This window comes from Canis aureus, chromosome 21 (assembly GCF_053574225.1).
Source record: "Canis aureus isolate CA01 chromosome 21, VMU_Caureus_v.1.0, whole genome shotgun sequence".
NCBI classification, from domain to species: domain Eukaryota; kingdom Metazoa; phylum Chordata; class Mammalia; order Carnivora; family Canidae; genus Canis; species Canis aureus.
In genome coordinates, this window is record NC_135631.1 from 16,827,673 (window position 1) to 16,842,702 (window position 15,030).

Below are 15,030 nucleotides of genomic sequence, written 5' to 3' on the forward strand. Positions count from 1 at the left end.
TAAAACATGTGTCAGTTGATGAGTAAGTAAACAAAATATGGTGTGTTCATATAAAGGAATATTACTTGGCAATAAAAACAAAGTAATGATACATGCTACAACATCAATGAAAAAGAAAAATACCACAAAATGGTCTATTTGGGGATAGCATATTTTATCACCTTTCAAATGTCACCACCTTCTCAACCACAGGGACTTTCCCATCTCTTGTGGACTTTGAAAATTTTGTGTATTTGTACCTCACAAACAAGAAAGGACTTTTCCCTCTCAGAGTCTAAGTTTAATTTCCCTTTCCCTAGTTCATTTTCACCCAATCATCCAGTTTCATTTTCTTAAAATCTCTAACATTAACTGAAAATATTTCTACATGTATGTGTTTATTTAGTATGTAGTCACTCTTCTAAATAGAGTCTCCATAGAATAAGGGTCAGCCCTGTTTTCCTCACTGCTGTATCCCAATGCCTAGTTGACACCTAGAACTCAAGAAATATTTTCTTAAAAAAATGAATAAGCCCCCAAAAGCACTCAAGCTTTCCTGTTTTAAATGCATTTCATTAAAATGAATATGTTAACACTCAGAAAGCTCTTCTCACCTGCACTAGTCAGGCAAGATTCCTGCTCTGATCTCCCTTGCCCTGACATCCATAGCCTTGACCACATGTCACAGGCCTAACACTGAGAATGTTCTGTAGTATTGGCTCAGGCAATTAAACTCTTCACTCTTTCACTTCTAGGTGAGATCTCTTTAAGCCATGGAGAGAGGCAATCATACAGTGACTGAGTTCATCCTGGTGGGCTTCACGACAGACCCAGTGATGCAGCTGGTCCTGTTTATGGTATTCCTTGGCGTGTACTCTCTGACTGTGGTAGCAAACGCCACCCTCATAGTTTTGATCTGTAATGACTCCCGGCTGCACACACCCATGTATTTTTTCATTGGGAATCTATCTTTTCTGGATGTCTGGTATTCCTCTGTCTACACACCAAAGATCCTCATGACCTGCATCTCTGAAGACAAAAGCATCTCCTTTGCTGGCTGTGTATGTCAGTTCTTCTTCTCTGCTGGGTTGGCATATAGTGAGTGTTACCTGTTGGCCGCCATGGCTTACGACCGCTATGCAGCCATTTCCAACCCCCTGCTGTATGCTCAGACAATGTCAAGTAGACTGTGCATCTGTTTGGTTGTATACTCTTATACTGGTGGTTTTGTCAATGCAATAATACTTACCAGTAACACATTCACATTGGATTTTTGTGGTGACAATGTCATCGACGATTTTTTCTGTGATGTCCCACCACTGGTGAAATTGGCATGTGATGTGAAGGAGAGCTATCAGGCTGTGCTGTACTTCCTTCTGGCCTCCAATGTCATCACTCCCACGGCGCTCATCCTTGCTTCCTATGTGTTCATCATTGCTGCCATCTTGAGGATCCGCTCCACCCAGGGCCGTCGCAAGGCCTTCTCCACATGCTCCTCCCACCTGGTCTCAGTCACTTTGTACTATGGCTCCATTCTCTACATCTACTCTCGCCCAAGTTCCAGCTATTCCCTTGAGAGGGACAAAATGGTATCAACATTTTATACTGTGCTATTCCCCATGTTGAACCCCATGATCTATAGTCTAAGGAATAAGGATGTGAAAGAAGCTCTGAAAAAGCTCATCTGGTTAACACAATCAGATGTCTAAGTTGATACATTTCTCAAATCAGTGCTCAGGAAAAAAGGGCTGCTTCAGGAGAAGTTTAGGGAACTGACTTTTTTAAACAACACCCCTTTTTTCTAGTCAAATCCAGTGACAAAAATTTTGTGTGTATTAATTTGATTTGCTTTAGCTATCAGACTATAATTTATACTACAACAACATATTGATTCAATTCAATATTAATATAGTTTTTAAAAAGCAATATTAGGGTTTAATGCAAAATAAAACTGTATATGTTGTTTCTACAATTCCAAAAGATTAAATTTACTTTGCTATCTCCCCTAGGATTGGCCTATTTTTTCCCCTACATTCTGAAAATGTGAAGAAATTCTGGAGACTTACGTAATATACCCCAAATCCTTCTCATCCAGTACTTACAGTTATTCTGTGATAGAAGAATTAAAAAAAGTTAAAAAAAAAAAAAAAAAAGTTGGGGCACCTGAGTGGCTCAGTTGATTGAGCATCTGACTCTTGATTCAGGGTTGTGGGATCGAGCCCCACATTAGGCTCTATGCTCAATGGAGAGTCTGCTTGAGATTCTCTCCCTCTCCCTCTAGCTCTCTCTCTCTCTCTCTCTCAAATAAATTAAATTAATAAATAAATAAAAATCTTTTTTAAAAAGAATAAGAAAATATTAAGAATATTGTGATGAAAAGAGAAGGTGTTATTTGATGAATGCAGAGGAAAAGAAACACTGGAAGTGTCAGAAGAAATGCTGAAGTGACTCCATCTAGTTCTAAAATTTTAATTTAAATGTATTTTATAACTGTGTCCATTACAGTAATAGCTATTGTCTTTCAATAATAAAGTACTAACTGGTGAGGCACAAGCTACTCATTTGTTACATGTAACTAATAATCCTTAATATTCACTGTGTTTGTAAGTATTGAAAAAATATCAACTAAATCTGTCATGTACTGGTTATTGAGCTGTAAGTTTCTTCACGTATAAGATGTTCTGGTGGGGGAAAAAAGAAGTATTGAGTCTAGAAGACAGTGGGGTTTTGTTAGTTGGTTTGTTTCAGTTCTTTCCTGATCTTTTTCTCCATGGAGACTATGTGATGGTATGAGGTGAGAGAGTATAAAGTAGAACACTCATTCTGTTCTCCATGGAGAAATCACTGTTTTTAGGTGATATCAAATTTCAGAGATACATATCTCTCCATGGAATTAGAAAGGTACTTTGGCTGTTTGTTTATTTGCTTGTCCTAAAAAACTATTAAACATATTGCCTAACATTAAATTGATGTAGAAGATACAAGATTTACAAAGATATTTTCTATATACTCAATTAGACCTTTATGAAGAAATATGGAGGGAATGCCTTACTAAAAATAAATATTTGTAAAATCTTGAGCAAATTTCCAGAAGTTTAGCCAGTCTAGATATTTTCCCCACACAATAAAATCGGCTTGCCAAGGTTCAAAGACAAACTGGATGCACAAAAACTATCCAGTTACTTTTTCTTTCCAAGATCCCCCAAAGATAATCAAGAGGATGAGCTTTGTGTAAATGTAGCACTACTAAAAATAAAAGACAATATTATAAAACATCAAACAACCCGACGTTATAGGTTTAAAATAGTTTAATCACAAAATAATAATAAACAAAGAGTGATGTGTCACTCTTTTCCTCAATGTGTCATTCCTTTAAGTATGGGTTATGTTTACTTGAGAATTTCAATGATTACCAACATACATATAAGCCAATAATTTGGAAAATTATGCAATAAGAACATTCTGCATAAAGATAACCTTCATCTCTGCAGCCTTATGGTTTGTGTTGCTTTCCAGAAGGCCTCTTTGACGTCTTTGTTTCTCAGGCTATAGATGAGAGGGTTGAGCAATGGGTTGACCACAGTGTAGAACAGAGCAGCCACTTTGTCTCTCTCCAGGGAGTAGGTGGAACTTGGCCTTGAATACATGAAGAGCAAGGATCCATAGAAGAGCATGACCGAAATGAGGTGTGAAGCACAGGTGGAGAAGGCTTTGCGCCTTCCTGAAGCCGAGCGGATCCTCAGGATAGCCAGAAGGATGTTGCAATAGGAAACCAGGATGGCAAGAATGCTGGAGAGGACTGTGAAGCCCACCACACCCAGGAGGACTTTTTCATAGACATGGGTATCTGTACAAGACATTTTTACCAATGGTGGTGCATCACAGAAGAAGTGGTCAATGATATTTTTACCACAGAAACTCAAGCGGAAAGTGTTAGCAGTATGGGCTATGGCATTCAAAAGTCCTCCTAAGTAGGAGCCAGCAACAAGCCCAGTACAGAGAGAATTGGACATCATACTTGAATAAAGCAATGGGTTACAGATTGCTGCATACCGGTCATATGCCATGGCTGCTAGGAGATAGCATTCTGTGTAGGCTACAACACAGGAAAAGAACAACTGGGCTCCACATCCAGCCAAGGAAATACGTTTATCTTCTGAGACACAATTAGCCAAGATTTTGGGAGTATACACAGAAGTGTACCAAAAATCCAAAAAGGACAAATTGCCAATGAAGAAGTACATAGGGGTGTGCAGGCGGGAATCAATTCGGATTAGGATAACCAGGGTCATGTTCCCTGACAAAGTCATCAAATAGAGCATCAGAAATATTCCAAATAGAATCAGCTGCCACCGTGGGTCTGCTGAGAAGCCCACCAAGATGAATTCAGTCAGAATGGTACGGTTTCCTACTTCCATGTCCACAGAGGAGAAAGCCTGACAAAGGTTTTGAGGGAAAAAAAATCATTTTGTGATTTTTTCTATTGAAATAAACAAAGGTATAAGTTAAATCAGTAATTACTAGAGCATTTATGGACTTTTATCTATGATTAACTAGAATGATAGAACTTCAGTCTGTGACTTGGGAAGACCACAGGAATTGCTATTCAAATCTGATTGTGAAATTAGGGCTTTCACTTATTAATTTTTTAATGCAGGGTAAGTCCCTTAGTCCCACCAAACAGAGAAGAAAAATGAAGCCCTAAACAGTTTGTTTGATTGAGTGAAGAAGACATGCATGAAAATATCTAATCCCATGTCAAGTACATAGTAAGTGCTGAAAAAATTTTAGTATACTTCATGCATTGTTGAGAATTTATGTGTCAGCCTTTATGCTGATAATTATACAGATACCAATATACTATACCACTCCTGTGACTATCAATACAACATTTACATATAATATGATATAATATAATATATATGTTACTCGCTGTACCAGTTAATATCCTAAATCCTAACCCTGAACCACACAATCCTTTCCACAACTTTATAAAGTAGATACTATTATGATTCTCATGGAGTTTAAGAAAAAATTCCACAGTCACAGAATAGATCACCAGCAGAGCTGGTATTTGAACCCAGAATTTTCCTTACCAAGAGTATGTGCTTGGGACGCCTGGGTGGCTCAGTGGTGGAGCATCTACCTTACACTGAGGTCGTGATCCCAGGATCCTGGGATCCAGTTCCGTATCAGGCTCCCCGCAGGAGCCTGTTTCTCCCTCTGCCTGTGTCTCTGCCTCTCTCTGTGTGTCTCATGAATAAATAAATAACATCTTTTAAACAAAAAAGAGTATGTGTTCTCAATTGTTAAGCCATTTATGTTTTTTAGAAGTAAATTTTTTTCTCTTGCTCGGCTGGCTAAGACAATATATAATCCTCTGATAACCTGAATTTCTTTAATTAACAAAAAGATCTTTTAAAAAGCCTTTTTTTAGAGAGGTGGGGCAAGATGGCAGAGGAGTAGGGTCCCCAACTCACCTGGCCCACCAACTTACCTAGGTAACCTTCAAACCATCCTGAACACCTACAAATCTGACTTGAGATTTAAAGAGAGAACATCCTGAATGCTACAGAGAGAAAGGTTCTGGATTCTAACAACGTAGTAAAGTGGGAAAAAATAAAATAAAATAAAAGAGTCCAGCAGGGGAGGGACCCCTTGAAGAGCCGGGCTAAGAGGGCGGCGGGAGCCTAGGGACAGGAAAGCCCCGCCCCAGAGAAGCGGGAACCTTAAAAAATCCACACTGGATTCTTCCCGGAGGGAAAGGCACTCAGCAGGGAGCTCGGGCAGGATACCAGGAGGGGCATGGAGCCCCCAGATCCCCGGGGTCACTAACAGAGGAGGTGCCCCCCGGGGGAGAGCTGCCGCACACGGTGGGCCGAGCTCCCTAAAGGGCTGGAGGGTGCCCGGGGAGCCTCAGGGAAAGCTCGGGCAGCTCAGCTCTGAGGGGCCTGCCTGCACAGCTCCAGGAGCAATCCTAGCAGTGCAGGTCCCGAATCCCAGGGCATCAGGGGACACAGCCCAGGATCCTGCACTTCCCCCGGGACAGACAGAGGCGGGGAGGGCCCAGGACAGGGAGGACGCTCCTGCTGCAGGGTGCCCTGAGCTGTGCAGGTCAGTGCCCCCTGCCCCTGGAGCATCCAGGACCCTGCAGACGGGGAGCTACAGGAGTTACTGCAGGAGCTGACTCCAGAGCTGGAGAGCTGGCTGCAGCCGGGGTGGCTGTTCCTCCTGGTGTCACCCTGTGCCTGGGACTGAGTGGGGCCACCAGGGAGCAGGGGCCTCACGTGGGAAACAGCTCCCACTGAGCCCGCAACCTGGCGAGGGGCGGGGCATCTCCTCCAGGTGCACACACCTGAGAATCAGCACAGCAGGCCCCTCCCCCAGAAGACCAGCTGGGAGGACAGGGGAAGAGCAAGTTCTTAACCGAGCAGAACTGGAAAGTTCCAGGGGAAGTCGAGAGATTTACAGTATATAGAACTAGAGAGAAACCCCCCTCCTTTTTTCTTTTTTCCTTTTTCTAGTACAACTCGTTTTTATATCAGACTAAAAATTCCCAATATTTTTTCTCTTTTCCCATCTTAACTACAATATTTTACCAATTCTTAATTTTTAACTTTCTTCCATTTTGGCTTTCATATTTCTACAATTACAGGTCTTAGATATATTTTCCACTTCTAGATTCCTTTCAACATACTCAACTTAATTTTGGGAGATATATAAGATAGGTGTTTGTTTGTTTGTTTGTTTGTTTGTTTTCCCTGCCTCATATTGTTCTACAAAGGCAGAAGTTAATACCTTCTAAAAGATGATCAGCATGCACCCAGAACCAAGTGGTATACCGAGCTGGTTCATTCTGTGAGATTCCTCATTCCCATTTTGCCCCCCTCTTTTATCTCATTTATGCTTTGGTGGTCAATGTTGGAGCTTCCTACAAATATTTCTGGTTTATATAAATTTGGGACTGAGCATCTTCTAACATACAGAGATTAATATACTCAGAACCAAGAGGATCACACTCTAGGAACCCTCAGATAGACTACATTCTCCCTCTACTACAACTTCGTCACAACCATCTCCCAATCCCCGCCCCTTTTCTCTCTCTTTTTTTTCTTTTTTCTTTTTTTCTTTCCTCTTTAATTTTGCTTTTTTCTCTTCTTTTTTTGCTTCTTCTTTGGGATTGTTGGCTTTTTATTTTTACTACTTTGTTTTAAAATTTGTTTTTCACTTTAGTGGTCCTTTTGTTTTATTTTGTTCTGATCTTTGTTTTCAATTTCTGGTCTCTGACCTCATCAGAATCATCTAGGGTGAAATTTGCTTAGGTTGTGGTTGATTTTCTTGATGCAGCCCGCTCATACAGCCACTCTGCACTAAGCAAAATGACTAGAATGAAGAACTCACCACAAAAGAAAGAATCAGAAACAGTCCTCTCTCCTACAGAGTTACAAAATTTGGATTACAATTCAATGTCAGAAAGCCAGTTCAGAAGCACAATTATAAAGCTACTGGTGGCTCTGGAAAAAAAGCATTAAGGACTCAAGAGACTTCATCAGTGCAGAATTTAGTCCTAATCAGGCCAAAATCAAAAACCAATTAAATGAGATGCAACCCAAACTGCAAGTCCTAACGATGAGGGTTAATGAGGTAGAAGAAAGAGAGTGACATTGAAGACAAGTTGATGGCAAGGAAGGATGCTGAGGAAAAAAAAAGAAAAACAATTAAAAGACCATGAGGAAAGGTTAAGGGAAATAAATGATAGCCTCAGAAAGAAAAATCTACATATAATTAGGGTTCCAGAGGGCACCGAGAGAGACAGAGGGACAGAAAGCATATTTGAACAAATCATAGCTGAGAACTTCCCCAATTTGGGGAGGGAAACAGGCATTCAGATCCAGGAGATAGGGAGGTCCATCCCAAAATCAATAAAAACCATTCAACACCTCAATATTTAATAGTGAAACTTGCAAATTCCAAAGATAAAGAGAAATTCCTTAAAGCAGCAAGAGACAAGAGATCCCTAACTTATATGGGGAGAAATATTAGATTAACAGCAGACCTCTCCACAGAGACCTGGCAGGCCAGAAAGGGCTGGCAGGATATATGCAAGGTCCTAAATGAGAACATGCAGCCAAGAATACTTTATCCAGCAAGGCTCTCATTCAGAATAGAAGGAGAGATAAAGAGCTTCCAAGATAGGCAGAAACTGAATGAATATGTGACCACCAAACCATCTCTGCAAGAAATAGTAAGGGGGACTCTGTAAAAGAAAGAGGAAGCACAAAGAAATAATCCACAAAAAAAGGGACTGAAAGGTATTATGACACTAAATTCATATCTTTCAGTAGTAACTCTGAACGTGAATGGGTTAAATGATCCCATCAAAAGGCACAGGGTTTCAGACTGGATATCTACAAGAGACTCATTTGAGACGTAAGGACACCTCCAGCCTCAAAATGAAAGGTTGGAAAACCATTTACCATTCAAATGGTCCTCAAAAGAAAGCAGGGGTAGTAATCCTCATATCAGATAAATTAAACTTTATCCCAAAGACTGTAGTAAGAGATGAAAAGGGACACTATATCATACTTCAAGGGTCTATTCAACAAGAGGATAGACCTAACGATCATGAATATTTAAGCCCCTAATGTGGGAGCTTCCAAGTATATCAATCAATTAATGACCAAAGTAAAGACATATTTAGATAATAATACACTAATACTGGGAGACCTCAACATGGTGCTTTCTGCAAATGACAGATATTCTAAGTACAGCATCACCAAAGAAACAAGATCTTTAAATGATACACTGGACCAGATCGATTTCACAGATATATACAGAACTTTGCATCTGAACCCAACTGAATACACATTTTTCTCAAGTTCACATGGAACTTTCTACAGAATAGACCACATACTAGGTCTCAAATCAGGTCTCAACCAATACCAAAAGATTGGGATTGTCCCCCGCATATTTTCAGACCACAATACTTTGAAACTAGAACTCAATCACAGGAAGAAATTTAGAAGAATCTCAAACACATGGAAGTTAAAGAGCATCCTGCTAAAAGAGGAATGAGTCAACCAGGAAATTAGAGAAGAATTAAAAAGATTCATGGAAACTAATGAAAATGAAGATATAACCATTCAAAATCTGTAGGATACAGCAAAAGCAGTCCTGAGAGAGAAAAACATCTCAATACAAGCATCCCTCAAAAAATTGGAAAAAAACTCAAATACACAAGCTAACTTCGGACCTAAAGGACCTGGAGAAAGAACAGCAAATTAAACCTACACCAATCAGAAGAAGAGAGTTTATAAAGATTTGAGCAGAACTCAATGAAATAGAGACCAGAAGAACTATAGAACAGATCAACAAAATCAGGAGTTGGTTCTTTGAGAGAATAAATAAGATAGATAAACCATTAGCCAGCCTTATTATAAAGAAAAAAGACTCAAATTAATAAAATCATGAATGAGAAAGGAGGGATCACCACCAATACCAAGGAAATACAAACAATTTTAAAAACATAATATGAGTAGCTATATGCCAATAAATTAGACAATCTAGAAGCAATGGACACATTTCTGGAAAACCACAAACTACCAAAATTGGAACAGGAAGAAATAGAAAACCTGAACAGGCCAATAACCAGGGAGGAAATTGAAGCAATCATCAAAAACCTCCCAAGGCACAAAAGCCCAGGGTCAGATGGCTTCCCAGGGGAATTCTATCAAATGTTTAAAGAAGAAAGATTACCTATTCTACTAAAGCTGTTCAGAAAGATAGAAAGGGGCGGAATACTTTCAAACTCGTTCTATGAGGCCAGCATCACCTTAATTCCAAAACCAGACAAAGACCCCACCAAAAAGGAGAATTATAGACCAATATCTCTTATGAACACAGACGCAAAAATTCTCAACAAGATACTAACCAATAGGATCCAATCGTACATTAAGAAGATTATTCACCATGACCAAGTGGGATTTATCCCCAGGATGCAAGGCTGGTTCAACACTCGTAAAGCAATCAATGTGATTGATCATATCAGCAAGAGAAAAAACAAGAACCATATGATCCTCTCAATAGATGCAGAGAAAGCATTTGACAAAATACAGCATCCATTCTTGATCGAAACTCTTCAGAGTGTAGGGATAGAGGGAACATTCCTTAGCATCTTAAAAGCCATCTATAAAAAGCCTACAGAAAATATTATTCTCAATAAGGATCACTGAGAGCCTTTCCTCTAAGATCAGGAACACAACAAGGATGTCCACTCTCACCACTGCTATTCAACATAGTACTAGAAGTCCTAGCCTCAGCAATCAGGCAACAAAAAGAAAAAAAAAAGCATTCAAATTGGCAAAGAAGAAGTCAAACTCTCCCTCTTCACAGATGACATGATATGCACATAGAAAATCCCAAAGACTCCACCCCAAGATTGCTAGAACTCATACAGCAATTTGGCAGTGTGGCAGGATACAAAACCAATGCCCAGAAATCAGTGGCATTTCTATACACTAACAATGAGACTGAAGAAAGAGAAATTAAGGAGTCCATCCCATTTATGATTGCACCCAAAAGCATAAGATACCTAGGAATAAACCTAACCAAAGAGGTAAAGGATTGGGCAGCCCAGGTGGCTCAGTGGTTTAGTGCTGACTTCGGTCCAGGGTGTGATCCTGAAGACCTGGGATTGAGTCCCACATCGGACTCCCTGCATGGAGCCTGCTTCTCCCTCTGCCTGTGTCTCTGCCTCTGTGTGTGTGTGTGTCATGAATAAATTAATAAAATCTTTAAAAAAACAAAAAGGTAAAGAATCTATACCCTAAAAAATACAGAACACTTCTGAAAGAAATTAAGGAAGACACAAAAGAGATGGAAAAATATTCCAGGCTCATGGATTAGAAGAATTAATATCGTTAATATCGTGAACATGTCTATGCTGTCCGGGGCAATTTACACGTTCAATGCAATCACTATCAAATACCATGGACTTTCTTCAGAGAGTTGTAACAAATCACCTTAAGATTTGTGTGGAATCAGAAAAGACCCAGAATATTTTAATATTCCCAGGGGAATATTAAAAAAGAAAACCAGAGCTGGGGGCATCACAATTTCAGATCTCAGGTTGTACTACAAACCTGTTATCATCAAGATAGTGTGGTATTGGTACAAAAACAGAAGCATAGATCAATAGAACAGAATAGAGAACCCACAAATGGGCCCTCAACTCTATGTTCAACTAATAATTGACAAAGCCAGAAAGACTATCCATTGGAAAAAGGACAGTCTCTTCAATAAATGGTGCTGGGAAAATTGAATAGCCACATGCAGAAGAATGAAATTAGACCATTCTCTTACACCAGACACAAAGATAAACTCAAAATGGATGAAAGATCTAGATGTGAGACAAGAATCCATCAAAATCCTAGAGGAGAACACAAGCAACACCCTTTTTGAACTCGGCCACAGTAACTTCTTGCAAGACACCTCTATGAAGGCAAGAGAAACAAAAGCAAAAATGAACTATTAGGACTTCATCAAGATAAAAAGCTTCTGCACAGCAAGAGAAACAGTCAACAAAACTAAAAGACAACCTACAGAATGGGAGAAGATATTTGCAAATGACCTAGCAGATAAAGGGCTAGTATCCGAGATCTATAAAGAACTTATGAAACTCAACAGCAAAGAAACAAACAATCCAATCATGAAATGGGCAAAAGACATGAACAGAAATCTCACAGAGGAAGACATAGACATGGCCAACAAGCACATGAGAAAATGCTCCGCATCACTTGTCATCAGGGAAATACAAATCAAAACCACAATGAGATCCCACCTCACACCAGTGAGAATGGGAAAAATTAACAAGACAGGAAACAACGAATGTTGGAGAGGATGTGGAGAAAGGGGGGGATCCCTGGGTGGTGCAGCGGTTTAGCGCCTGCCTTTGGCCCAGGGCACGATCCTGGAGACCCAGGATCGAATCCCACATCGGGCTCCCGGTGCATGGAGCCTGCTTCTCCCTCTGCCTGTGTCTCTGCCTCTCTCTCTCTCTCTCTGTGTTGACTATCATAAATAGATAATAAAAAATTAAAAAAAAAAAAGAGAAAGGGGAACCCTCCTGCACTGTTGGTGGGAATGTGAACTGGTGCAGCCACTCTGGAAAACTGTGTGGAGGTTCCTCAAAGACTTAAAATAGATCTGCCCTATGACCCAGTAATTGCACTGCTGCGTATTTACCCCAAAGATACAGATGCAATGAAAGACCGAGACACCTGCACCCCAATGTTTATAATAGCAATGTCCACAATAGCCAAACTGGAAGGATCCTCAGTGTCCATCGAAAGATGAATGGATAAAGAAGATGTGGCCTCAGGGCGCGATCCTGGAGACCCGGGATGGAATCCTACGTCGGGCTCCTGGTGCATGTAGCCTGCTTCTCCCTCTGCCTGTGTCTCTGCCTCTCTCTCTCTCTCTCTCTCTCTCTCTGTGACTATCATAAATAAATTTTAAAAAATTATAAAAGAAGATGTGGCCTATGTGTACAATGGAATATTACTCAGCCTTTAGAAATGACGAATACCCACCCTTTGCTTCAACGTGGATGGAACTGGAGGGTATTATGCTGAGTGAAGTGAGTCAATAGGAGGAGAAACATTATATGGTCTCATTCATACGGGGAATATAATAAATAGTGAAAGGGAATAAAGGGTTAAGGAGAAAAAGTGAGTGAAAATATCAGTGAGGGTGACAAAACATGAACCTAGGTCTGGGAAATGAACAAGGGGTGGTGGAAGGGGAGATGTGTGGGAGGATAGGGTGACTGGGTGATGGACACTGAGGGGGGCACTTGGCAGTATGAGCACTGGGTGTTATGCTATATGTTGGCAAAGCAAACTCCAATAAAAAAAACATACCAGGGAAGCCCAGGTGACTCAGCGGTTTAGTGCTGCCTTTGGCCCAGGGTGTGATCCTAGAGACCTGGGATCAAGTCCCACGTCGGGCTCCCTGCATGGAGTCTGCTTCTCCCTCTGCCTGTGTCTCTGCCTCTCTCTCTCTCTCTCTCTCTCTGTCTCTCATGAATAAATAAATAAACTCTTTAGAAAAAAAATACTAAAAAAAGCCTTCTTTAAAAAAATTTTCCCCACCTTCTCTTGTTGATATGAGATTCATATACAGAGCTGAGTTATTTTTTGATATAGTAAATGCTGAACATTAGGAAGAGCCCAAATTTTGGCGTCAAGAATTCATTAAGAAGCTGTGAATACTTCCAACTTATCTTTAGCTTTAAAGCTCTGAGGGACGCTCAGCTGTTTAAACTCCTGCCTTCAGCCCAGGACATGATCCTGGAGTCCCGGGATCGAGTTCCACATGGGGATCCCTGCGTGGTGGCTGCTTCTCCCTCTGCCTATGTCTCTGCCTCTCTCTCTCTCTCTGTATGTGTCTCTCAAGAATAAATAAAATCTTTTTTTAAAAAACACTTCTGATGGATAAGCTAAAAAGAGGAGTCTAATTTAAAACATACAGAATTGGGGCTGATGCCCCAGTAACCAGCTGACTGTCCCTTAGCTAAAAAAGGTAGTGGGAGAAAGCCAATACTGAGAGAGGATTGTGGTTTATTTCCATGTTTGAAACATTTTCCTTTGAGCTAAGACAGAACCAGTTTGTAACTAGGATGTAAATGTGAATTTTCTACCCCAGGGTCTACTATTGCTGCTTGTTAGGAAGGCAGGTATCTTAATCTTTAAATATTAAGAGTCCTGGAATGCCTGGGTGGCTCAGCAGTTGAACGTCTGCCTTTGGCTCAGGGCATGATCCCAGGGTGCAGGATCAAGTCCTGCATTGGGCTCCTCGCAAGTACCCTGCTTCTCCCTTGGCCTGTCTCTGCCTCTTTGTGTGTGTGTGTGTGTGTGTGTGTGTGTGTGTGTGTGTGTGTGTGATGAATAAATAAATAAAATATTTTTAAAAAATATTAAGTGTCCTTATGTTTCAAATGTAGCTGATAATGTTCAGAGAAAACATGACTTGATCAGTGACATTGTGGTCGGTAAAGCTTGGAATCCTGAACATCATTCATTTCTCCATTATCGTATAATGGATCTCATCTCTTTAGCACACAAACCACACATGCCTTAGTCTTACACCCCCTTCCATAAGTAGGCTTTAACCTATCTTTACAACTCTCTCTCACTACTTGTCTTCATCTATTTAGGACTTCAGCAAAACTAAATTACTCACATAATTGATTTCCCCTTAAAAATCTTACAACTCACGAGCTTCACATTTATAGTGCTATGCTGGTGTTCATTTGTACACTCTAATTTTTTTCTGAATTTGCTCATGCTTGAGTAATTGTTACCTTGACAGGGATTTATGGTCATTATATTGATAATGTGCAAACCGGTGGGTGATAGTCATCATCTCAATAGTTACTATGAACTTCCTCTGCTGTGTTATGGCTTATATATATAATGAAAAATACCTGTGCCTTATTAAGTTTATCTTTAATATGATATAACTTGGGGGGAAATGGAAATATCTGACAGTGGCCATATTGCTACTTGTCTACTCTTATCCTCTGGAGTGGCAAATAACTGAAAAAAATTAATAATTTTTTGGTCTACTGATCAAAGTCTTCACAAAAGAAGATATACTGAAATAAGACCTGAGAAATGACTCCAGTGCTAGCCCACTGTAGGAGTAAGGAGGAGAAGACACCAGTTCCATGAGAAGAAAGAACATATATCAGAATCCTCACATGAGAGAGTCTGGTGGGCTCAAAAGGCCGAAAGAGATTAAGTAAAGATGTTGCAGGGAGGAACCAGTGAGTGAACCACAGGAGTGATCAGCTCACAAAGCCTATTGAAAGCCACATTAAGGATTTTGGATCTTGGGGAAAATAGAGCAGAGTTTGAACTAAACAAGAGGATGGGGATTGTTGGTGTTAAGAGGGCCTAGTATTTTAATAGAGTGATGAGAACAGACCTTTGCCAGACATTTGAATGGGATTTTCAGGAGATTAGGGTATGAGCACAGACTCTGATCTAG

The 15,030-nt window shown here is 40.3% G+C and overlaps 2 protein-coding genes and 1 long non-coding RNA gene across 3 annotated transcripts in view; 1 reads left to right on the forward strand and 2 right to left on the reverse strand.

Annotated features, from left to right (window-relative positions):
- Positions 1 to 15,030, reverse strand: part of LOC144293382 (uncharacterized) — a 324,951-nt gene that overhangs the window by 66,667 nt on the left and 243,254 nt on the right. The window lies entirely within an intron of this gene.
- Positions 753 to 1,688, forward strand: LOC144293371 (olfactory receptor 9G19-like). Its single transcript, XM_077864463.1, has one exon. It carries the CDS (start codon positions 753 to 755, stop codon positions 1,686 to 1,688), a length of 936 nt encoding a protein of 311 aa, XP_077720589.1.
- Positions 3,459 to 4,412, reverse strand: LOC144293372 (olfactory receptor 9G4). The gene has a single exon (XM_077864464.1). The coding sequence runs from the start codon at positions 4,395 to 4,397 to the stop codon at positions 3,459 to 3,461; it is 939 nt and encodes a 312-aa protein (XP_077720590.1). The 5' UTR covers positions 4,398 to 4,412.